The sequence below is a fragment of the Palaemon carinicauda genome, chromosome 21, assembly GCF_036898095.1.
Source record: "Palaemon carinicauda isolate YSFRI2023 chromosome 21, ASM3689809v2, whole genome shotgun sequence".
Lineage (NCBI taxonomy): Eukaryota > Metazoa > Arthropoda > Malacostraca > Decapoda > Palaemonidae > Palaemon > Palaemon carinicauda.
Window position 1 is genome coordinate 737,320 of NC_090745.1, and position 26,496 is coordinate 763,815.

At 46.2% G+C, this 26,496-nt stretch overlaps 1 protein-coding gene across 1 annotated transcript in view; it reads left to right on the forward strand.

The window, feature by feature from the left end:
* The first annotated feature begins 880 nt into the window (after window positions 1-880).
* Window positions 881-26,496, forward strand: part of Hpr1 (THO complex 1-like protein Hpr1) — a 75,624-nt gene continuing 50,008 nt past the window's right edge. Inside the window, exons 1-3 of the mRNA XM_068344772.1 lie at window positions 881-1,052; window positions 11,474-11,579; window positions 11,919-12,111. Of these exons, the coding sequence (XP_068200873.1) occupies window positions 934-1,052; window positions 11,474-11,579; window positions 11,919-12,111 (418 nt within the window). The 5' untranslated portion in view covers window positions 881-933. The remainder of the gene's footprint in view (window positions 1,053-11,473; window positions 11,580-11,918; window positions 12,112-26,496) is intronic.

Below are 26,496 nucleotides of genomic sequence, written 5' to 3' on the forward strand. Positions count from 1 at the left end.
TCCTGTCGATTATGTCTGGAATTCATTAATAGAATATGGTTATTATTATTATTATTATTACTTACTAAGCTACAACCCTAGTTAGAAAAGCAGTATGCTATAAGCCCAGGGGCTCCAACAGGGAAAATAGCTCAGTGCGGAAAGGAAAAAAGGAAAATAAAATATTCTAAGAAGAGTAACAACAATAAATATCTCCTATATAAACTATAAAAACTTTAACAAAACAAGAGGAAGAGAAATAAGATAGGAGAGTGTGCTCGAGTGTACCCTCAAGCAAGAGAACTCTAACCCAAGACAGTGGAAGGCCATGGTACAGAGGCTATGGCACTACACCAAAAGTCCATTCTTTATTGTCCTTGGGTCTCATACTGTAAGAAGACATACATTGTAAGCATATTCTGTCTTATACATAACAGAGATAGTATTGTATTTTCAGTCATTATCACAGACTGAAAAGTGAATGCAATGTGAATGATGTAAAAAACAACACATTTAATTACTATATCTCTATGATGTACGCCATCAGAGGGGGAATTAACCCTGCCATCTTAAGAATATAGATAAGCCTTAGTTTCAAATATTTATTTTAAATGTATTGATATTTACACTTATAAATATTATATCTTTTTTATCTTGATTTTAGTTTCATAATAAAACATTTAAGTGCGATATCTTTATGATGTACGCCATCAGTACTAGAGAAATAAGGGAGAGTTAACCTGCCATTTTAAGAATACAGATAAACCTTAGTTCCTAATATTTATTTTAAATGTATTTATATTTACACTTTGATAAATGATATTATAGCTTTTAATCTTCATTTTAGTTTCTGGTATGTCCATTATCGAATCGAAAATTTGAAGTTCCTCAAAAACACTTGGTATCTCTTCTCTACTCAACTGAGGACCCGTGTCGCCGCTTAGCTTGTAAACAATGGCTGACACCACTTTGTCATTTAATCATATATTCTCCAAAGTACAATCAACTTTGCCCGGATGTATAAAAAGTGAAAATGCTTCGCCAATAACGGATATTTTTAACAGTAAAATTCCGTAAGTTATCTTTATTCTGTCTGTTTAATACTAACCAAAATTGGTTCGCTGCAATTCGAATCGACGGATCTACCATGATCAATGTTAACTGTGATGTGATAATGGTTTTATTTTTTTATGAAAAATAAGAGCTGCGTTTAACTACGCATCGTATATGAGCCCAAGCTACGCCAAGGAAATTTAATTGATGATCACCGGGGCGTAATAACCACTGGTAGGAGCATGCCGGGTAGCCCACCTTGCAGGCCATATAGAACGCCGGATTCGTATGTTATTACTAGTAAAACCAGGTTAAACTAGGTTTAGGATATTTAAAAAAAAGAATTCCCTATTAACAGCCGAAATTAAAAAAGAGCGTTATTTTGTTGAGATAGTGTTAATCGCAGTCAAGTTTTACGTGTTATGAGGCTAGTCTAGTTACTGAATAAATGTTACGAGTTAATTAAGTTTAATTGTTGGTTAAAGTATCTAGAATTAAAAGCTTAATTCTAATTTACTTTTATCAGAGACATGACCTGATCTATAATTCCCCCAATAAACGTTATAGGAAAATATTGACATATAACACCACCCACAAATATAAAATGATATTTGTTTTCATATTCTTTAGAAATTATTCTAACCTAAGCAACATTGGGATGAATAAAGTTTGTTGGTACAGGTTAATATAAGAATATAGTAGTCTAGGGGGGGATTCCAGGGTCCTGTTAGTAAGTAAGGATATGGCTCCTAGGTTAGGTTAGGCGGGGAACATCAGGTCAGGTGCTGTTCTTATGTCTGTTTCACATTTAAAATGTGTTTTTCAATATTAATCTTACCCGATAATCATGTAGCTGTCAACTCTGTTGCCGACAGAAATCTACGGTCGGGATACGCTAGCGATCGCTATACAGGTGGGGGTGAACACCACAGCGCCATCTGTGGTCAGGTACTCCAGTACTTCTTGTCAACACCACCTCAATTTTTCCTCTGTCGTGCCTCCGGCTAGACCTACATGGATACGCTGTTGATTCTGGAGTTATTGCTCACGATTTGGTGATGTATTTGCTCTAGAGTTTAGCCTTCGCTATTCAGGAAGCTATATCATTAGCTTAGCAAGTTTTTGGAATTAATTTGATTTAATTTTTGATTTAATTTTGGTACGAAGAGAGTATGAACTCTCTTTCACTTTTAAATGGCCGACCCTTCCCTTAGACGGAAGTGTTGGTGTCGAAGAGAGTATAGACTCTCTTAATTTTGCTTAACAAAGTTATAGATTTATTTTATATCTCTCCGCCTTTTATAGGCCTCTTTGATTAACTTCCTTTTATTATAAACTTATTAAAATTAATTTTTATATTTGTTTATTTTCGACCTTTCCTAATAGTAGGCGGTCTTTTCTTGGAACCGAAGTTAATTAACATTGAGCCCGTCATTTCGTTTTTACCTGTTAACATATTATGCTATTTTAATGTTTTTGAAAGAATTTCTTTGATAGTCTTGTACTGTTTTCAAAGTTGAACTAACGTTTTGTTTTGTCTCTGCAGTTGTTGACGTTCAGAACGTTCAACTTGCGCTCTATCGTTACGATAGAGAGAGAGTCTATCACGGTGTCACGTTGCAGTAAGAGTAAACCGATTCTAGCGTTTTGTTCATTCTTTCTTAGCTTAAATGGTTTTAATTCTAATAAAGGAACTTTTTATTTGGGAAATCTTTCAGTTTTTTTCCTTCAACAATAATATGTTTTAACGATATATATAATTGGGCTCTTCTCTCAGGTGCTAAGTCAAGAGAGAGAGAGAGAGAGATAGAGACGGAGGGAGAGAGAGGAAGATAAACGTTTCGTTCAAGCGGGTAACGTTGTTATCGTTTTTGCTCTTCTCCCTAGTCTCTTTAGGGGAAGAAGGTAAACGTTTCTAGAGTTTTATTCTTGTTCTCAGGCTTTATGCGGTGAGAGATTTTAAACGTAGTTTATTTGATCTAGTGTTTAGTCTCTTTTCCAGCCACTGAATTATTTATCTTTCATTATGTTTTTCTGTTACATTGTAATACTGTTTTCGCAATTACTAACTTTTAATGAAGGATAGAATTGCGTGTTTCAGGTACAAACCACTTAAAGTTTCGAGTTCAGTGAAATAAGTGCAAACAGAAAATCAAAAGTGATAAAGTGATAAGCGCAAAGTGTTACAGTGTTGCGTTCGAGGGTTCGTCTGTTAGTGCCAGTTGTTCGCCTAGTCTGGGACCTCTTACAAGCTCCCAAGCCCAGGGGAGAAGTAATGTCGAAGGACTTATGGGTTCAGCAGGCCTTGATCGCCGAACAGACGTTTCCCTCCGTGGTTTCGGGTGTTACCAACTCACGTAGCCGACGTGATCACCCCACCCACACAAAGACGAGAGAGCCCTTTTATTCCTCGTCTGCGGAAGAGGTTTCTCGCAGAAACCATGGACCAAATCTTGCAGCTTTTAAGTGCAAGTCGGTCCCTTCCGCGCAAGTCCAACTCCTAGGTGGTGCCATTAGCACTGGGTCAGTTCGGACTTGCTGCAGTACGACAACTGCACACCTCCCAGAGAGGCAAGGTGGTATCGCAACAGACAGTAACTCCGTCTGTTGCCGCACCAGCTGTTTTAGACCCTCAGTTTCAACGGACAGTAGCTCCGTTTGTTGTTGTCTTTCTTAAACTCTAGTGGTCTATGCTGCTGACAATGCAGTCTCAACTTGCGGTGTTGATGCAGGAGTTTCAGGCAGAGAAGGTTAGCACACCTCCTCCTGCGAGCGCTCATGAGGCAGCCGCCTCAACTCCACCTCTGCGCAGTCCACCCTGCCAGACGTATGATGTTGAGGTTCCTCAACCTACCTCCACGCGTGAGCTGCCGCATTGGGAGTTGCCAGATACCAGCGCTGTGCAGCAACCTCCACTTTCCTTGAGGCAGGAGCCTCTTGCTATGCGGCAACCTCCTCAACACTTGAGGCAGGAGCCTTATGCTTTGCAGCAACCTCCTCTACCCTTGAGGCAGGAGCTTCATGTGTTGCGACAACCTCCTCACCTCGAGGCAGCAACCTCTTGCGTTGCGGCAACCTCCACCATCCTTGAGGCAGCAACCTCAACTCTTGCGGCAGCCACCTCCACTCTTGAGGCAAGAACCTCAACTCTTGAGGCAAGAGCCTCAACTCTTGAGGAACCTCATGCTATGAGGCAGCCGCCTCAACGCATGCAGCAACCGCATTCTTCACAGCATGAGCCTCTCTCTGCGCAGCTACCTCCTCAACCCTTGAGGCAGACGCAACTCTTGAGGCAGGAACCTCACAGGAGCCTCATGCTATGCGGCATCCTCCTCAAACCATGAGGCAGGAGCCTCATGCTATGCGGCATCCTCCTCAACCCATGAGGCAGGAGCCTCATGCTATGCGACATCCTCCTCAACCCATGAGGCAGGAGTCTCATGCTATGAGGAGCCTCATGCTATGCGGCATCCTCCTCAAACCATGAGGCAGGAGCCTCATGCTATGCGGCAACCGCCTCAACCCATGAGGCAGGAGCCTCATACTATGCGGCATCCTCCTCAACGCATGCGGCATAAGCCTCATCCCTTGCAGCTTGAGCCTCATCCCATGCAGCATGAGTCTCATACCATGCAGCATGAGCCTCATCCCATGCAGCATGAGCCTCATCCCATGCAGCATAAGCCGCACGCCATGCAACATGCTCTGCTTACCTTACAGCATGCTCTACATACAGCATGCTCTGCATACCTTACCGCATGCTTCTCAGTCACACATCTTTGGTTGTTGCCAACTCACTAGACTGTCAAGCAGTTTCATAACGTTGCCTTCTAGTCTGCTGCTTTTGCACCAGTGAAACCCTCACTGAGAGAACTTAGCTTTTCTCGGATATGGTTCCTGTAGATGAGAAAGTGCTATTCTCCCTCCTTCTGATTTTCCCTTGAGGACTCTGTCATTTGGAGAGGAGCCTTTAGCTGCTTAGCCTCCTATGGACTTTTATTTAAGCATAGCATGCTTCCAGGGAGGGTAATGGTTCCACTTCAGTCGCTAACCCCGTCTGTTACCACACCTGCTCCCATAGACCTTGAGCTGTGTTGCAAGACATGCAGTCCAAGCTTAGTCCTTGTTAGAGGATTTTTTGTTTACGGAGTCAGTGTGTCACTGGGAAGACGTTCAACAACCAGCAGAAGTGACTTGTTGTGACGCAGTGCGGCAACCTCAGCAACCCGATAAGGAGTTGTCTGTACGACCCAGACAGTCTAGACAGCTTCGGGTTGTCACTGTACTTCCTCGCTTCCCCATGGTTGACAGTTCACAGACTGTGCAGCAGTACCGTGATCTTGTGTCCGGCTCCGTCAGACGACTAGCTTTTAAGAGCTCCCACAAGTCGTCGCTGTCTGGAGATTCTCAGATGGACTATGGATCTGACCAAGGAACTGGGCCTCCTGGTCAATTTTGAGGAGTCCCAGCTCGTCCCATCCCAGACCATTGTCTACCTGGGTATGGATCTTCAGAGTCGAGCTTTTCGGGCTTTTCCGTCGGCCCCAAAGATATACTAAGCCCTAGATTGCATCCAGAGCATGCTGAGAAGGAACCGATGCTCAGTCAGGTAGTGGATGAGTCTAACAGGGACACTTTCATCGCTGGCCCTGTTCATCGAGTTAGGGAGACCCCACCTCCCCCCCTTCAGTATCATCTAGCGGCTCACTGGATAAAGGACATGACGCTAGAGACGATCTCAGTTCCTGTTTCCGAAGAGAGGAGGTCTACTCTCACGTGGTGAAAGAACAGCTTTCTTCTCAAGGAAGTCTACCTTTGGCTGTTCAGAAACCCGACCGCCGTCTCTTCTCTGACGCATCAGACACGGGCTGGGGTGCGACTTTGGACGGACAGGAATGCTCGGGAACATGGAATCAGGAGCTAAGGACACTTCACATCTATTGCAAGGAGCTGTTGGCGGTTCATCTGGTCTTGATAAACTTCAAGTCCCTCCAGCTTAACAAGGTGGTGGAGGTGGACTCTGACAACACCACAGCCTTGGCTTACATCTCCAAGCAGGGAGGGACTCATTCGTGGAAGTTGTTCTAGATCGCAAGGGACCTCCTCATCTGGTTAAAAGATCGAAAGCTCACGCTGGTAACGAGGTTCATTCAGGGCGATATGAATGTCATGGCAGATCGCCTTAGCCGGAAGGGTCAGGTCATCCCCACAGAGTGGACCCTTCACAAGAATGTTTGCAGCAGACTTTGGGCCCTGTGGGGTCAGCCAACCATAGATCTGTTCGCTACCTCGATAACCTAGAGGCTCCCGTTGTATTGTTCTCCGATTCCAGACCCAGCAGCAGTTCACGTGGATGCTTTTATGCTGGATTGGTCCCATCTCGACCTGTATGCATTCCCGCCGTTCAAGATTGTCAACAGGGTACTTCAGAAGTTCGCCTCTCGCAAAGGGACACGGCTGACGTTGGTTGGCTCCGCTCTGGCCCGCGAGAGAATGGTTCATAGAGGTACTGCAATGGCTGGTCGACATTCCCAGGACTCTTCCTCTAGGAGTGGACCTTCTACGTCTACCTCACGTAAAGAAGGTACATCCAAACCTCCACGCTCTTCGTCTGACTGCCTTCAGACTTTCGAAAGACTCTCAAGAGCTAGGGGCTTTTCGAAGGAGGCAGCCAGAGCGATTGCCAGAGCAAGGAGGACTTCCACTCTCAGAGTCTATCAGTCTAAAGGGGAAGTCTTCCGAAGCTGGTACAAGGCCAATGCAGTTTCCTCATCCAGTACCACTGTAACCCAGATTGCTGACTTCCTGTTACATCTAAGGAACGTAAGATCCCTTTCAGCTCCTACGATTAAGGGTTACAGAAGTATGTTGGCAGCGGTTTTCCGCCACAGAGGCTTGGATCTTTCCACCAACAAAGATCTACAGGACCTCCTTAGGTCTTTTAAGACCTCAAAGGAACGTCGGTTGTCCACTCCAGGCTGGAATCTAGACGTGGTCCTAAGGTTCCTTATGTCATCAAGATTTGAACCTCTCCAATCAGCCTCTTTTAAGGACCTCACATTAAAAACTCTTTTCCTCGTGTGCTTGACAACAGCTAAAAGAGTAAGTGAGATCCACGCCTTCAGCAGGAACATAGTTTTCACATCTGAAACGGCTACATGTTCCTTGCAGCTCGGTTTTTTGCTAAAACGAGCTTCCTTCACGTCCTTGGCCTAAGTCGTTCGAGATCCCAAGCCTGTCCAACTTGGTGGGGGACGAACTGGAGAGAGTACTTTGCCCAGTTAGAGCTCTTAGGTACTATCTAAAAAGGTCATAACCTTTACGAGGACAATCAGAAGCCTTATGGTGTGCTATCAAGAAGCCTTCTCTTCCAAGGTCTAAGAACTCAGTTTCTTACCTATTCAGGCTCCTGATTAGGGAAGCACATTCTCATCTGAAGGAAGAAGACCTTGCTTTGCTGAAGGTAAGGACACATGAAGTGAGAGCTGTGGCTACTTCAGTGGCCCTCAAACAGAACCGTTCTCTGCATAGTGTTATGGATGCAACCTATTGGAGAAGCAAGTCAGTGTTCGCATCATTCTATCTCAAAGATGTCCAGTCTCTTTACGAGAACTGCTACACCCTGGGACCATTCGTAGCAACGAATGCAGTAGTAGGCGGGGGCTCAGCCACTACATTCCCATAATCCCATAACCTTTTTAACCTTTCTCTTGAATACTTTTTATGGGTTGTACGGTCGGCTAAGAAGCCTTCCACATCCTTGTTGATTTGGCGGGTGGTCAATTCTTTCTTGAGAAGCGCCGAGGTTAAAGGTTGTGATGAGGTCCTTTAGTATGGGTTGAAGCCCTTTATACTTCAGCACCTAAGAGTCGTTCAGCATCCTAAGAGGACCGCTACGCTCAGTAAGAAAGACGTACTTAATAAAGGCAGAGTAATGGTTCAAGTCGTCTTCCTTACCAGGTACTTATTTATTTTATGTTATTTTTGAATAACTAATAAAATAAAATACGGGATACTTAGCTTCTTTGTTAACATGTATGCTGGTCTCCACCCACCACCCTGGGTGTGAATCAGCTACATGATTATCGGGTAAGATTAATATTGAAAAATGTTATTTTCATTAGTAAAATAAATTTTTGAATATACTTACCCGATAATCATGATTTAATTGACCCACCCTTCCTCCCCATAGAGAACCAGTGGACCGAGGAAAAAATTGAGGTGGTGTTGACAAGAAGTACTGGAGTACCTGACCACAGATGGCGCTGTGGTGTTCACCCCCACCTGTATAGCGATCGCTGGCGTATCCCGACCGTAGATTTCTGTCGGCAACAGAGTTGACAGCTACATGATTATCGGGTAAGTATATTCAAAAATTTATTTTACTAATGAAAATAACATTTTTCAGTGTCTCAATGAACTACAAAGTTTCCAACCGATGTGTAAGTTATTATGCCCCAGCCCCTATTAAACATATAGAGAAAAATGCCAAGCTATCCTGCACTCGTTCATTTCTTATAACGAATTCCATTTTCGCTAGTGCAAGCTGTTTTTTTTATTTTTTGTATGACGTAATCATTACCTGCTTTGTTTTAACTAATTATGAGCTTCCAAATATTAATGCACAAGTTCCAGGATGTTATTCCTTACCAGCCATTTTTTTCCACCCTCCCCCTCAGCTTCAACTTCACTACCATCACAAAAAGATCTCTCCAAGAGGGAAGTACAACCTATTTCAAATTTAGTGTACTGTAATTTAATCTATTACGGCAATTAATTTTGATGAAAACACTCTCCTTTCAGTGCACTGTATAGCTATTTTTGTTCACATAAAAGTATAAGATATCCCCAAATTAGTAACCCACGGGGCTGTTGTGTGCAACACATCCATGTACCGCTTTCCAGAACATAGGAGCAGTGAGATTGCTAATTTGCAAGCGAAGAAAGCCACGACTAAGTAAAAACCTGTAGAAGGACCTGAAGTGAAGAGAATTGTGATAACTTCAATTCTCATCCACTTGCATGAACCATATATTTTTCCAATTGATTATCTTGTGTTTATTTTGCATTTCTGACCACTATTATTGCAGCAAATCACTCTTTTTTGGCATTTCCCTTCCCAGAAAAAACCTGGTTTCTCACTGGGCTTCCCCATAATTGTCTTTATGTAAGGGGGTCCAAGAAGCCTTAAATCTTTTTTTTAAGATATAGCAATGATAAAACTGAAATTGGAAGGCAACTAGTTAATCATGTTACATACTGTTTGCGGGAAAAGCACTATATATTGTGATGGCGTAAAATAGTGAAACCATGCCAGATAGTAGAAACTCGTTAAATTATCCAGAAATGCACCAGATCTAGCACAGAAGGCGCTGAAATGGCAACTCTAGTGACGAGTCAGAGTGAGAGACGAGAGGAGAAGGAAGTGGAGCAAAGCTAGGTTATAAAGTTTTCTGTGTCATAATCAAGCGAAATCACAAAGAATAAACTCATAAATGCGGGAGTTGATTGTAGTACCTACTGTATATGGTTAGTCTCTTAAGATACTGTCCTGTCCCTTGCTGCTGGCACTCATAAATCATAAAATAAAAACCTAAGTTACCCCCAATCCTAACATAAGTTGGCCCCCTAGCCTTACGTAAGTTGGCCCCGTAGCCTTACGTAAGGTGCTCTCCCAGCCCAAGAATAAGGTGGCCCTCTACATACAGTATTGGGTAAACCCCACTACATCCCCATCTATACCCCCTCTCTTTCATTATCCATACACTGAAAAAGTCAGTGTAATTACATTACTGATGCCAAAATCTTGAGTAATCTTTGTGTTATGGGTTAGTAAGAATACACTGCATACATTTCAGCAGAAATTCCTTGAACAAAAATAATAGTGGTTATTGGACAACTTACTCAGAGCTGGATGTTAAGGGCTACATGGAAAGGTCAACCATTCATAAAATTTTGATGACACCCCTGCAGCACTCTTAACTAAAATGTTGAGTTGTTTCATTGCATGGTAATGAGTGATCTTTTGTTATACAACTGAGGTAAAAATTTATTTGACATTTAGCCTACCTTTTTTTTTTTCCAAAGGCAAAAATGTACTTATAGAGGTAGTTTATGACTGACATTCCCCTCATGTTAATTTAATGTTACCCTTATCTGCTTGTGTCAAGATGAATTATCACATTATATATATGCTAATCTTGGGACAAGGGTTAACCTTTGCCCCATGGAGTGAGTTTGGTTTGTGGGAGCAGATTAGGGCTCTTATTGTGGGCGAAGACATCTTAGCGAGGTAAGGATGCAGTGCCCTATGCAAGGTTGGGTTACTGCTACAGTAGTTGACTTATGATGTATCCCTGGTGTAAGATGGTACCATATGTTGTTTATTATTCTTTTGTTGGTTATAAATGCACCAGCTTGCAGATTTTGTCATATTTTTGTCTAGGGTGTTTCATAATCATCTGTAGTTGTTTTATAGTTTTAATGATTGGCAGATCAATTATGTAAGTATTGAAATGATTAATTTTATTTGAAAACTTTGTAGTATAGGCTTAAGCTATTTAGCCAACTTGAAAGTAACTTATATAATAAAATGATCAAACAACTTAAGGCCCAGTCCCATTTCAATACAGTACTGTACTAGTTGTTTTTTAACTCAATAACTTACTTTTCCTGTATAAAATTAGAATTTACTTTTTATTTAGCTATTTAGAAGTTAACAGAGAAGCACTTGTTTCCTTCTTTACTGTATTTTGTTCTCTGTCGTAGTATGTTCTGTTTATGTTTGCGCCATTAATTAAAGTCAATGATTTTTACTGTACTTTGAATATCTATCCAAATTCAGATTCCTTTTTATTTTCACTTAAGTCAGGTTTAATGATGATGAAACCAAGCAGCTATCTCCACCATTTTTTATGTTCATATCAATTTACACTTGTGGACCTAATGTCTGATAAGGTTTGCTGAATCTTTGTCAAAGATTTATTATCTCTGCCAACAAAGTTGGAAGGAGGTTATGTTTTGCCCCCTGTTTGTGTGTGTTTGTGGTCAGCCTCCTAGCCACAATTTTAATCGTAGATTAGTAAAACTTGCAGGGATTAACTGTTATTTTAAAAGCTCGAAATGATTAAATTTTGGAATTTCTAAGTCACGGTCGAGCAAAATGTTGAGAAATAGCTGCCACGCCGGAGGTCTGCGCTCTACTGAGTGCCCCTCTAAGTTATCTTGTTTTAGCTGCCATAAGGTCCTCTAATGTCCTTCTGAAAGCTTTGTATATTACTAGCTTTATCCTGAACTATTCCATCCTCATTTCTGATGTTGATGCCTGCGTCCCATTTCAAGAGGACCTAACAAGAAATGGTTTTTCTAATCAAGAAATAGTTCTGAGTTTAGATGATTTTTTTATGTAAGTATCTTACTAATTATGAATTTATTTTTACAGAGAAACAACAAAGCACTGCGTTGAAGTAGCAGTCCGGAATTATGTCACCAAAAAAATCATTAATGGGGAAAAAACCAAACTGGATGCTATCAGAGCTGTTACGCTGGTGAGATTATTACTTTATACATATTTACCTCTGGTAAAGAATTGTACAGTAAATTAACCCCTTTAGTACAAGTGCTTAGTGAATTGTAGACAGAATATATATGCTCTTAGAAAACACATTGAATGTGCCTGTGTGGCTATAGAAATTACATTACTGTACACTATATTAAAGATAGGGTTTGCACCAAGGTGCAAACTTCCTTTGTTGATTAGTGCTCATATATAAGTTGTTGTAAATCCATGAACATGAAAACAAACTCAGTCTAGTGGTACATTAGTGATATATCTTATGAATTAATAACCATTTAATACCCAGAATTTTCTCTCTCTATATTTTCAGATATGCATAGAATTAGTTCGAAATGAGTTGAGCTTACCCACACTACCAGTCCAGGTTCTGGGGGACTCCTTTGATGCTCTCACCATCGATCAGTGTGAAGAACTATTCACTTTTGTAGAGTCTAATGTCAGCATTTGGAAGGAAGATACATTTTTCTCACCATGCAAGACAAGTGTTCTTAGAATGTGCAATGGTATGTTCATTTTACTAACTTATTATTTTTACAAAGGTTGGTGTGTTTTTCAAGCCATGTTCCTCTAAGAGGGGAACTTCAGTGAGGCTGGAACGATTATTAAATTTTAATGCGGCAATTATAACTACTGGTATGTGATATACATGTATTGCCTTTAAAACTTTATTATATTGTGTTCAGATAGTAACAATTCAGAAACCTTATTTATTAGGGGTATTACTTTTGGCGGAGCTGAAATGACGAGCCATTAAAATTTAGCAAGGGTTAACTACCCACACCGCTAGTTAGCGGGGGCGTTAGGGGAGATAGCTTGCTATCACTCCCACTCACACACCTGTGATTTAGCTCACTTTACTTTTGGCTCGGATGGAGAACTGTTGTTTCCGCTCTTCCTTCTCGCCTATTCTGGGCTGCCATTAATTTTTTTCTTTTAACTTACTTTTTCTTATGTATGTATATATTTATGTATATATATATATATATATATATATATATATATATATATATATATATATATATATTATATATTTATATATATATATATATATATATATATATATATATATATATATATATATATATATATATATATATATATATATATATATTTGTTCCAACACGGTTACTTACCTAGAACTACCTTCTTAGGAGTTACTGGTTAACTCTACCTACCCGACCAGCTTTTTGTATAGTTTACCCTCTTCCCGTTTTCTACGGGGTCAACCTCTGGCAGTGTGGTACGTGCCCTGAGGCGACCCGGGGTCAGGCAGCGCATGCTAGCTCAGGTCGAATCGCCAGTAAGTTTCTGGTCGCGATGTTAACATCTCGCCGCGCTCTCTCTTACCTTGTGCGACCCTTTGTGTCCCCCGATCCTTTGTGCTTACCGCGTGTTACCCACGTGTTTCCATTTCACTTTCCCTTTACATCCTTGTGTCTCCTGGTGTGTTAGCTTGCGTTAGGGAGCATCCTCGTCGTTGCCATGGGCCTGTGGCTGGGAAGTCTTGCTGGGCTTTCCTTTCCAAGTCTGAGGTTGATCCCCACTCCTTGTGCTCCACGTGTAGGGGGAAAGCGTGTTCCCCTACCTCTACGTTCCCGGAGTGTGCTAATTGGACTGAGATCCAGTGGGTGCTCTTCGGGACGAAGAAGAAGAAGGCAGCTAAGAAGTCGCCTAAGGACTCCAGCATATCTTCGCCTGTGGGTTCGCCAGACGCCTCGGCAGACCGTAGCGCCCGTCCTTCTTCCCCTACCCAGCGTAGGGGACGAGGTAAGTCCGTTGCGGGGAAGAGGCCCATTGCCCTTCCCAAGAGTCTGATATTCCTGTGGGGGAAGTGTCCAGTGTGGGGCAGGCATGTGTGGGGCCTGAGTGTAGTGCGGAAGTGTGGGTAGGAGGCGAGGGCCTGGTGCCCGCAGGTCCCGTCTCCTCGGAAGATCCTATGTGGGGTAGGCCGAGTGCCGATACTTCCCCTGCCTCGTGGCGTGTTTCAGGTGCGTCAACAGCCGGGGGAGACACGGAAAAATGTAGTTCGTTGTCTTCGGACCCCACCACGTGGGTGGCCCCTAGGACTCCCTTCAGGTCTCCCGTTAGAGGAGAATAGGATGTGGAGCAATGGCTCTGTAAAGAGCTCACGCGGTCCCCTCCGGCTCCCTCGGCTACGTTACCCCCCGTGTTTCTGTAACCTCCCACACCTGAGAAACGACGAGAATTTCCCCTCGCAGTCTTGGACGTGTCGGCCGGTCGGAGAGCTCCGTCCTCATCCTCGTCATCGTCGTCGTCATCGGACTCTTCTTCTTCTTCGTCATCAGAGGACGAGGACAGGACCCTTAGCAAGAGGAAGAGGGAGAAATCCAGCAAGAAGAAGTCTCGTTCCCGCTCGAGGCATGGTAAGAAAATGTCGAAGTCCTCTAAAAAGAAAGCGAAGAGGAGTAGGTCCAAGGACTGGGTTAATTTCACAGCGCCCCAGAGTGAGCTGTTTAGGTTTTCCACAGCCGCGGCCGCTTCCGGGTGGCTCCCTAGAGCCTCGCCTTCTGTGTGTAACCCTCCTATCTCCTCCTTCGGACCAGCCGCCCGGCAAGAGGGCTCGAACCGGGACCCCCGTGTAGTGTGTAACCCAACGGTAGCCTCCGCCCCTTCTTCCCTTAATAAGGATATAAGGAGTATGAAGGAAGGCTTAGCGTCGACCACGGGCACCTTGGAGGCCCTCGTTAAGCACCAAGGGCGCCCATCGGTCCGCATGGATCCCCCATCCACGGAGCCCCCCATGGAACAATGTACTCCCATGACGGATGCCTTCGTCCCCACGGGGCAGCCCATACCACTGGCAGGCTGGTCGGGCGCTGGTACTCCCATGATGGATGCCTTCGTCCCCACGGGGCAGCCCATACCACTGGCAGGCTCGTCGGGCGTTGCTTTTCCCACCGTCACGGCGTACCCTGTACGGAGGAACTGGTGACAGAAGACCTGGTTGAAGGAGGGGAGTGCTCGACTGACGACATCTCCTCCTACCGTAAGGTTCTGGCCCTAATTCGGAGGCATCACCGTTTGGATGAACCCAAGTCCTCAGCTGCAAAGGCCGTACTATCCGGACTGTCCAGGATGATCGACAGTCTGGTACAGCAAAAGCCATCTTTGTCTCTCCATCTCGCTCAAGACGTGAAGTTGGGGATGGAGCAGATAGATGAATACTTAGCAGGACTAGCAGAGGCCCCCAGAAGCCAGAGTTCCTCCAAGCTTCTTCCGGGCCTGAAATCCCACAAGCGTTTTTACATTCCCGAAGGGCATCCCAGTGGTCCCCGTGCGGTAGAAGCAGCGGTGACCGCGCTGAATCAGGGAGCCTCGGAAGACAGGGCCTCCACTGCCCCCGTGTGCTTTTCCCCGTCAGAAGCCTCTATGATGGAGGACATGGCACAGGACCTGGTCTACGTGTCCTCCTGGTTAGATCGGTGGTCTTGCGCTTTGGTGGGGTTTCAGGCATCCCATGACCTCTCCCTCCCAGAAAATCAGGCCATGCTGAGGGATCTTGTTAGCCCTGGAGGCAAGGCCTTTAAATTTTTATCATCCCAGTCTCTTGTCGGTGGCTTCGAACTGGGTCCTGAGAAAAAGGGATACGGTACTGAGCAAACTGGTGCGGGAAGTTGCCGGATAGAGAAGCAAGGAGGCTGAGGGAATTCCTCCGTGTGGGGGAATGACATTTTCCCCATCAATTTGGTGGAAAATACAATGGAGAAGGTGAGGAAAGTGAGAGAAACGGATCCTAGGCCCCCCCCTATGAGGAAGGCCACGTTTAGGAGAGCATCAACGGACGTCCCTCACTCCTCACAGGCCAAACCCTTGCTGCCCCGAAGAGAACCACCTACAGCCCCCTTGGCTTCAAGCCTCGCAGCAGCCCACCCGTAGGGCCACCGCAGGCCCTCAGTCAGCCTACAGACCCTCCTACGGTAACGCTAGGAGAGGTAGATCTGGCCGCTCCTCCAGAAGAAGGTAGGAAGAGAGGCCCCCTACTCCCTCAGGAGCCCCTAGTAGGGGGATGCCTCAGACATTTTTGGCAAGCATGGCGGGATCTCGGTGCGGATCCCTGGACGGTGACGGTCCTGAAGGGAGGGCTACAGACTCCCCTTTCCTAGAAGAACCTCCTCCTCTCATCCCAGCCCATCGGGCCGAGTGCTGGTTCCAAAGGACCTCTTGAAGAGGTCAGCGCTACAAGAGGAAGTAGCGTCCATGATCGACAAGGGAGCTTTGGAGACAGTGGAGAACCCCGGCCCGGGTTTCCTCAGCAGGCTCTTCCTTGTGGAGAAATCGACAGGAGGGTGGAGGCCAGTCATAGATCTCTCAGCCCTCAACAAGTTCGTCTCAAAGACGGACTTCAAGATGGATACCCCCAAGGCAGTGCTTGCAGCCTTGAGGGAGGGGGATTTCCTCATGTCTCTCGACCTCAAGGATGCCTATTTTCAAATCCCCGTGCACCCCTCCAGCAGGAAGTTCCTCAGAATCAAGTGGGAGTCCAGTGTCCTGCAGTTCAAAACCCTGTGCTTCGGCCTCTCGACGGCCCCGCAAGTGTTCACGAGAGTGTTCGCCGAGATCTCGGCATGGGCACACGAGAAAGGCATACGTCTACTCAGGTACCTGGACGACTGGTTGCTTCTTTCTGCCTCAAGGGAACAACTGAAGGAGCAAGGCGTTTTGTTGCTCGACCTCTGCAGGGTGTTGGGGATCACGGTTAACCTAGGGAAGTCCCAACTAGTCCCCAGCACCAGGATGACTTACTTGGGGATGGTCCTGGACACCCAGTTAGTAAGGGCCTTCCCCTCTGAGGAGAGGTTAACCAACCTAGAACGTATCCTTCAACCCTTCCTGACGGGACAACCCAGGAGGGCCAAGGACTGGCAGAAGTTACTGGGTCATCTGGTTTCCCTGGAAAAATTAGTACCGTAAGGTAGACTCAAGTTCCGCCCGGTACAGTGGAATCTGAAGGAGTCGTGGACCCAAGGCAAGGAGCCCCACAAAATAGTCCCAGTCCTCCCGAAGACGAGAGAGACCCTTCTTTGGTGGAACATCAGGTCGAACACAGAGAAGGGAATGCCCTTCGCCCCCGACCCCCCGGAGATGCTGTTGTTCACGGACGCATCGAAGGAGGGTTGGGGAGCACACCTGCTAGGAAAATCGACAAAAGGGCAGTGGTCCAGCGAGGAGGCGTCTCTCCATATAAACATCCTGGAGATGATAGCGGTTCTGAGGGCGTGTCGACAGTTCGTACACTTCCTGCGAGGGAACACTGTGGCGTTAATGTGCGACAACGCCACAGTAGTGGCGTATGTAAAGAAACAGGGAGGCATGAAGTCAAAGGTCCTATGCGCCCTAGCCACGGAACTGTTAGAGTGGGCTACAGAAGAAAGGATAGAACTGATGGCAAGGTTCATTCCAGGAAAGAGGAACGTGATGGCCGACGGCCTCAGCAGGGCGGGTCAAGTGATAGGTTCAGAGTGGACCCTACACCCGGAGGTAGCTCGAGCAGTCATCCTACTGTGGGGCTCCCCAGTGATAGACTTATTCACCACACGTCTGAATGCCCAACTCCCCGTGTTCTGTTCTCCAATCCCAGACCCGTCAGCAGCGTTCGAGGACGCCTTCCAACACCCCTGGGACGGTCTCGATGTGTACGCCTTCCCTCCCTTCAGTTTGATCAGGCAAGTGTTGAACAGAGTGAGAGTGTAGTCCAACCTGGCCGGAGAGAGACTGGTTTGCAGACCTAAAGGAATTAGCTCTTCGTCCTCCTTGGCCGCTTCCGGACAGGCCAGACCTTCTGCGTCAGCCTCACTTTCACAGGTGGCACGAAAACCCTTCACACATGGAGGTTATCGAGAAGCTCCTGAAGAAAGAAGGATACTCATCGAGAACCGCGGCAAGGATGTCGGGTTATCTACGGCGTTCCTCGGCGGTAGTCTACCAGGCAAAGTGGGCAGTCTTCCTGAAGTGGTGTGCGTCCAAAAACATCAGGCCCTTAAGGGTGTCGATCCAGGATATTGCAGACTTTCTGGTGTACCTGAGAGACGACGTGGGTTCGTCCATTCCGGCCATCAAAGGAGTTCGAGCAGCCCTAGTTCAAGTCTTCCTCCTTAGGGGCATTGACTTGGGAGCCTCAAGGTACATCTCTATGCTCATCCGCAGTTTTGAGCAATCATGTCCCCCCCAGGAGGTACGGGTTCCGCAGTGGGACCTAGCCAGAGTTCTCAAAGTTCTATCAGAGCCGCCCTTCGAACCTCTCAGGGACGTACTAGACAGAGAACTCACCCTTAAAACAGCTTTTCTTTTAGCCCTGGCCTTGGCGAAGAGAGTTAGCGAGTTACACGGCCTCTCTTACGAGGTCTCACACTCCAAAGGGTGGAGGGAAGTTGACCTAAGGTTCATCCCTAGTTTTGTGGCGAAGGCGCAGAACCCAGCGTGTTGGGATCCTCGGTTTGAGGGTTTTTCGGTGCCAGCCATCCCTCGCTCCGACAACCCTAAGGATCTACTCTTATGTCCCGTGAGAACAGTAAGAAAATACCTGGAGAGGACTGCAAAATTCCGCCCTCAGATCAAAAATTTATTCATCTCAACAGGCCGGGTGAAGAAACCGGTCTTGAAGAATACTATCTCTTTCTGGCTGCGACAGGTGATAAGGAGGGCCTACGAGGCTTCTGGAACCCCTCTCCCAGGAAAGCCAAGACCTCATGATATTAGGGGTCTGAACACATCCCTGGCTTTCGAGAAAAACATGGCTGTGGGTAAGATCCTGAAGGCTGGGACCTGGTCCAGACAGTCCACCTTCACGGAACACTATCTCAAAGATTGTACGAGGAAATCCTTGGACAGGTTTTCCATTGGCCCAATCATTTTGGCCCTTGAAGAGATCTAAGGTCATAGCCCCAAGGTAACCGGGGGCGTTAATGCCAAGAAACACTAGTTCCTTCCTTAACCTAACCCCCCCTTTCCTACCTTCCCCGGACCGTCCGGGCCAAGATGTTGAAAAGACCTTAGTCACTTAAAGGAACACCCTTCAAGAGGATATGTATCGGAGTGGGTTTTGAAAAAGGTAAGCCATTTAGACACTAAGTGAGTTTTTTGGATAGTTTCCCCTACTTTTCGTGCAGTTTTCTAGTGGTCGTGGTACCAAGACCTCCTTAGAGGTTCCTTCTCTCGCGTGCCTCCCCGTCGAATCCTGATCCCTGCAGGACACTCCCACCTCCTAAAGTGTAAGTCTCCTAAGAAGGTAGTTCTAGGTAAGTAACCGTGTTGGAACTAATCACAAATTTTTAAGTAATTTGTATTTTTCCTAACATACTTACCTAGAACTACCTTCGGATTATGGCCCACCCATCCTTCCCCGAGAACCTGCAGGATCGAGTAATACCTATTCCAACGAAACTTACTGGCGATTCGACCTGAGCTAGCACGCTGCCCGACCCCGGGTCGCCTCAGGGCACGTACCACACTGCCAGAGGTTGACCCCGTAGAAAACGGGAAGAGGGTAAACTATACAAAAAGCTGGTCGGGTAGGTAGAGTTAACCAGTAACTCCTAAGAGGGTAGTTCTAGGTAAGTATGTTAGGAAAAATACAAATTACTTAAAAATTTGTGATATATATATATATATATATATATATATATATATATATGTAAGCTTCTTTTTCAGCGTTTGTGCTGTGCGTGTGATACATATACGACAGGTTCTTATGACACTTGCACAAGGCCAGGACACTTCCCTTCGTGGGGAACGACCTCTAATCCCTCTGGTCTGCACATAACCGTTGACTCGGCCGCAGCAGCGGAATCGTCATTGTCTGGACCCTCCTCATTCAACTGTTGTCCTCGCCTTTTCCCTTTTCATACGGGGAACATGGATTACTGAGCGAAGGTAGCGTGGCCTCTCAGAGATTGACTACGGTCTTTCTCTTCTCAAGGTCGTTCACCTTTCAACAACAGTGTACTATTGGGAAGAGCACCTTTCCCGTTCGTGGGTTAGGTTGCTCTTCCGATTGTTTGTCTCAATTATTTTTAGTGAAATTATGATTGTCATTTTAACTTTACAGCTTTTCTCCGTGGGGAACATTTCCCTTCGGATTATCAGTGGTTCTCACTATTAGTGAATATTCTTAGCTGATTTAAATAATTGTAATTCTTGTTTTTATTACAGTGTTGGGAGGGCCCAACACTTAATTTATGTTGTTCCCTCGGTGGTCCTCTTTGGAGTTCCTCCCTAGGGAATTTTCTGTTACATAATTTATTTTAGTTTTCCTCAGTTAGCTATGCAGTTTTCTTTGTTCCACTAAGAGTACCGACGAAGCAGAGCGGTTCTGTTCTTGCCTGGGGAATCTGCTGTCACTGCCGTCCCTCAGAGGACGTCATCCCTTCTCTTAGAAGTATGCCCGTAACAACATGATCAGCACTTCAGATCATCTTAGAACACTAACAGGAGGTTCGCCTCCAGGGTTTGGACAACTTTCCCTTCCGAGGGAAAGTTTCCTCCCCAGGTGTGAGGTTGTTTCTCCCTTCCGAAGGAGAACTTCCCGCATCTTAATCACTTCATCGACTCCGACTGCTGTTGCTGCCTTCGCCTAGACTACTCTCCTCCCTTGCTGAGAGTCTCTTCCTTCGGTGGCTTAGCAATGTCTTAAGCAAGTCTCTCTTGCGAAGTGATCACCTCTCTCGATCACGAGAGGGGCCACTCATAGAGACTCCTCTTCGGAGGAGCTCTACTGCTTAAGGTCAGCTTGCTGGTCCACCGGCCCTCATGGGCATTATCAGTTCCTGATCGTCCTACCAGCGCAAACTTATGCTACAGCTAGTCCTTGGACTTTGGTCCTGGACTCTTCTGTGGATTGTTCACGATCACTATTGGTGGATGTTCGCCCTTCCAAAGGGCACATCCCAGTTCCTGCCTCGTCCTGCCAGCTGACCTGCCGACCTACCAGCGCAACCTTGCGCTGCAGCTTAGTCCCTGGACTCTTCTGTGGACCTTTCACGCACGCCATCGGTGGATGTTCGCCCTTCCAAAGGGGGCACATCCCAGTTCCTGGTCGTCCTGCCAGCTTACCTGCCAACCTACCAGCGCAACCTTATGCTGCAATTAGTCCTTGGACTACAGTCCTGGACTCTTCTGTGGACCTATCACGGTCGCCATCAATGGATGTTTGCCCTTCTAAAGGGCACATCCCAGTTCCTGGTCGTCCTGCCAGCTGACCTACCAACCTACCAGCGCAAACTTACCCTGCAGTTAGTCCTGGACTCTTCTGTGGATCGTTCCTGCTCACCAACGATCTTCTGCACCTGTGCGCCAGTGCTTTCCTATGTGCCAGCATTCTCATGCATGCCATTGCTTTCGCGCGCCCCCGCAGTCTTCCCCGCGCGCGCACCAGCACCAACAGTCTTCCTCACGCGCGCCGCAGTCTTCCGTGCACGCGTCCCAGAAGTCATCCGCGCCCTTGTGCAACCAGTCACGCTCTTCTGCACATTCTAGGGAGACTTCACAAAACCCTACACAGTTCCTTACTGCGCGCCAGCGCTTATCTGCGCTCTTAGATCCAGCACCCTCTTGCTCACTTGCGCTCTCAGATCCAGCGCTCGCCAATGCGCCAACTCTTCACAAAAAGCCAGCGCTTGCCTGTTTGTCAGCGCTCTTCTCCGCTCTCAGACCAGCGCCCTCCTGCGCATTTGCGGTCTCAGATCCAATGCGCCAGCTCCTGCCAAAGAGCCAGTGCTCGCAGATCCAATGCTCGCCAATATGCCAGCTCTTGCCAAAGAGCCAGTGCTCACCTGCGCACCAGCGCTCTTCTGCGCATTCTCCGAAAACTGCGCTTCAGCAGAAACTGAGCCCCAGCATCATCCTGTGTGCCATCGCTCCAGTACTCTCCTGCACACTCGCGCAATAGGCAAAAAGAATAAAACCTTTTGGACAGGTCACCATTGCCCCATTCCTCTCCTCGCAAACGCATAACATGGCCGCCGGGAAAAGAGGAATGAGGCTTCACAGAAGTATTCAAGATTTCGAAGATTCCATCTTCCAGGGGAGAATCAAAATGGGGAATCCTTGGTCCCTGTCTCTTCTGAATTTTTTTCTTGACAGTACCACCGTCAGCAAACAAGAAAGCATCAACAGATTTATCGCTAGATCACTGTTTGCTGATGGCTAGTTCACTGTTTGCTGATCGCTAGCTCGCCGGTCGCCAATTGCTAGCTCAGCTCTGATCATTGACCTCTAGTCCCTCCAATGACTAACGATCTCCGATTGCTAGCGTGCCGATCACCGATTGCTAGTCAATAACCAGTCATCAGCTTGCTGATCACTAGATCACCGATGGGCAGCTCATCTTTCTTCGATCATCGAACTCAGCTCGCTGATCTTTGACCAGCCCATTGTCAGCTTGCTGATCTCTGACCAACCAGGAGGAACCATAGTCAGCTTGCTGATCTCTAGCTCACCGATCACCGGTCTGCAATCGATCGCTGATCATCAATGGCTTACCATCACCAACTGACTATCATTAAACATTCTGCTGTTTCTCAGGGCTCTCAAAGCAGATTACCAACTCGTTTATCGCCAATCTACCTTGGCTGACTGACCAGACAGCCTTGATCTGCCTGTCAGTTACCATCTTCGGCTCACAAACCGCCTATCATCAACAATTCGCTAGCAGTTTGTGACTCGGACTTACTGGTCAACCTCTGCCCGTAGTTCCCTAGATCAGAAGGTATACAACACACTTCTCGCTACTGGCAGTTCGCCATCACACCAATCCACTAAAGTGATCGGCAAACGATCGACAACCCTCATCAGCGGCTTGTCGACAGGGGACTATTTGGGAGCATTCTCCAACTGCACAGTAATCACGATACCCAACCGTTAACCATTGATTAACATTCGCCAGACTGATTCTACACTAAGGAATAGCATCAATCCCTTTAGGGTGCATGGTAGGGTTAAGCGTTGCCTTCCTTCTATCAGTTAAAGGAATTCTCTCTCAGGAAAGAATCCTTACATGGTATGCTTCCGATCCTTTACGCCACGAGTCAAGACCCCACCGTCAACAATCTCTCATGCAAAAGGATCCGCAAGGAGCTGTCCCTTTGGGTCGATGTCCACACTATGTTGGAGTTGAGACAAGGGCTAAGACCTCAGGTCTTCATTTGCATACTGGACCTAAAGGACACATACTTCCAGGCCCAAACCATCCCTCTAGGGAAGTTGGAAGATTCAGTCTAGACAAACAAGAAACACCAGTTCAGGGCACTGTGCTTCGGTCTTTCTACTACACCCATCCTGGTCTCACAGGATTGGCTTCTGTCTCCTCCGTTTCGGGACGACGGACTGACCTTAGCAGACTCAGTGGCAACCTTGCATTAGCATCGGAACTTCTGAAGTCTTTCTTACCAAGATCCAGTGACCAAGGTAAACCTGTGGAAGTCTTCCCTACTTCCCTCTCAGAAGACTGGTGTATCTGGGAATTATTCTAGACACCAATCTCCACAAAACTTTCTCAAAACAAGAAGAACTCCCAGCCCAGAGTGACTTGAATCTAATTGGAATCAGGCCCTCGATCCCCCAGACATTCTGACCCCCATGGGACTAGAAGTTTGGACGAACCTCAAGCGATGGGTGTCAGTCGAGAATCTACGGAGTGGTATAACCTTCTCATCCTTCCTCACCCCTCGGACTTGATGCTGTGCTTAGAACACATCAAAAGAAGAGAGGAGGGACCATAGTGCTGCACCACACGACCTCAGCCCTCTGGACAGAGTCCGAAAGTACCTTCACTTGAATCTCTTAAGAGATGAAGGGCAACTTTCCGGTCCTTCAGCAACCTTATCAGTTCCTGACGGACCACTCAGTGATGTGATGGGCTACAACACCACACATCACATAGAGGCTCACATCGACAAGCAAGAAGGAACTTGCTTGCAGCCTCTTACCATCTAACAGTATAAACACTAAGATGGGCCAAAGTCCGTTCGGTGCCACTATCAGCCCGCTTCATTCCAGACTAGAGAAATGTGCTCGCCGACAATCTGTGCACAGCATCTCAGATAAGGTATACTGAATGGTCTTAGGATCACCTTGTAGCCGACAAAGTCCCGACTTTACGGGGTCCTCCAACTAGGGATCTGTTCGTAACCCCCTTGAACCTTAGGCTACCATTGCTCCCTAGCCCTAGACCCCTAAGGCTCTGGCATGAAACAGGCCAACAACGGTGGGTACAACAACGACGTTTACATCTCGTCCCTGTTTTGTGTGGAGAAGGGCTCTCAAGAAGACTAGAACATTGGTCAGCTTCTCAAGGACTCTCATAGCTCTGCTATGGCATTATGCAGAATGGTTTCCAAACCTTCTGCAGCTCCTGATAGAGTCTCCAAGAGAACCCTTTCCACATCACAGACAACCACACTTCGACACCTACCACAAGTATAGCTTTGCTATGATTGTACGCCTGGAGACTACCCAGTACCTCCTCTCTCACAGAGGCTTTGTCTAGATATCTAGATATCTGAGGAATTCCTCAGCATCAGTCTACCAGGCAGTATAACGTCTTGTGTGGTTGGTGTCCTGGGAAAGTTTCTCTCTCCACTCGATAACACTATTCCAGCAATAGCGGAATCCTCTAGTATATGCAAGAGGAAAAGACCCCCTTTTCAGTTTCAACAGGTAAAGACGATCACTCAACCTTGAGACTTCGCTTGCAAACTGAAAGGAAGGGACATCCTCTCATTGCTAGACCTTTCCTAACTCATACGGACTTACAACTTGCCTTTCCCCAGTCGGAATTGAGACCTTCCTCTCGGAACATGATTCAAATTCTCCGGTCTCTGAAGACACCTCCTTATGTTCCACTTCACCAGGCAACAAATTTTCACCTGGTTTAAGAAGACAATGTTCCTACACACTCTGACAGCAGCCATACGAGTCAAGGAAGTTCATGGTCTCTCTTTCGACATCGCCCATTAACGAAAAGGGCGAAAGGCAATGTTCAGTTTCGTCCCCGAGTATGTCCCCGGACACAGTCTCCAGAGGTGACGGATCCTACACAAGTCTCCACTCGGTAACGGACGATCCAGATCATCCGTTACTGTACCCAGGGTAAGGTATGAGACTCTACCTTAAGAGAACAGCAATAGCCCTCCCGGGTCCCTTCTCTTGTCATCAGCTCTGGGAGAAACTAAAGGAGGATCACCAAAACATCATTCCTATTCCAGGTGACTTTCACAACCTTTCTCCTGCAAGACGTGACCCACAGGAACTCGATACGATCTCTATCAGTCCTGTGGTGGCTGCACAACAGCTGGTTTTATACCTCAAGTTCCTTATTGGACAAGTAGCAGAAGGTTGAGGGCACTGTTACCCGGTTTTAGTCTGCGTTAATGAAAAGATTTGACTGGCAGTTATTCAAAGCTAATACTGTTGCATCCCCATACCCTTGCGAGGTGGTATTGGGAAAGTCTTAGTTACTACAGTTTTTCTTACAATAGACTCTGAATAACTTTACCTAGACAGCCACACTTCTGCATATCTCAACACACAGCTTGAGTAGGCCGCGGACCTGGTGTAGCAAGGTTTTAGCGAGGCGCAGGGACTCCTTATTTTTTAATACTAACATACTCGCATGAGGAGCCCCCGGGTAAAGCCAAAAGCCAGAATGGCAGGGAGTCCACCCTTCGTAATGGGTAAGTCACCCCTAATAAAGGGATTTTGACGTAGGAAAAATCTATTTCTGGGCGAGGGACCTGTGCCGCCCAGTGAATAAGCTCCATTTAGCACTTATTCTTAGGTAATTTACTGCTAAATATACCAGAGAAAAAATGTAAAGGAGTGCTAGGTTAACTAGCTCGCTCACCTATTGGTGTCGGTATAAAATTGGGCGTATAATCCAGAGGTCCCGCACTATTTAGATTCATCCACGACAGAAACCCCAATAGAGGAGAGCCGTTCAACCTCACTCGGTACTACTAACACTGCATCCGCTCAGAACCCAACTCCTTAGCACCCAAAGTTTGGGGACTCCAAGGGAGAGGAGCTGGGAGGGTTCACTGGGCGGCACAGGTCCCTCGCCCAGAAATAGATTTTTCCTACGTCAAAATCCCTTTTCTGGGCTCGAACCTGTGCCGCCCAGTGAATCTATACAAGAGAAATGTCACCAAACTTGCAAAATAAAGGAAAAAACATAAGCGTAAGGGAAATACAGGATGCTTTAATCAGAGATGAGTATCAAAAAACAATTATAAGGGTATCTTAAATATGAACATAAATCCACTTGGTAGACAATTGACAAATAAGGTAGGTATAATAATGCCGTGAGTGAAATATATACAGATACTCAGGAGTTTAAAAATTTACAAATATAATAACAGTATTCAGGTGCGAGACCAACGAATACAATAGGGTATAAATGAGGCAGGTAAGAGGGAGAGATAAAGAGACAAGGCATTAACCTGTGAGTTACCTGGGAGTAACTACGCTCCCTGCAGCTACTGTAGAAAATTTTAGGGCTTCCAAATGTAAGGTAGTGTTTCTTGAACACTGACGGTGATTTCCACCCTGTATACCTGGAAAGGTCCGTAAAATTCATGTGGTGAAAAAAGTTCACCGAAGTAGCAACCGCTCTGATATCATGTGCAAGAGGAAAAGAGTCAGGGCTAGCTTGTTTAATAAAATACAAAATTTGTTGCCTGATCCCTTTAATAGTAATGGTACCGCCTTGTTCTCTAACGAATAGAGGCCCCGAGGAGTTAGAGGAGGTCCGGGATAAATAAGACCTAAGAGTAGTAACAGGGCACAGAGACGGATCTTGCGTGAGGGGAACAATTTTCCAGGAGGACCATCTGTTCTGAGGGTCTTCGTTCTTAGCCAAAAAGAATTTGTTAGGT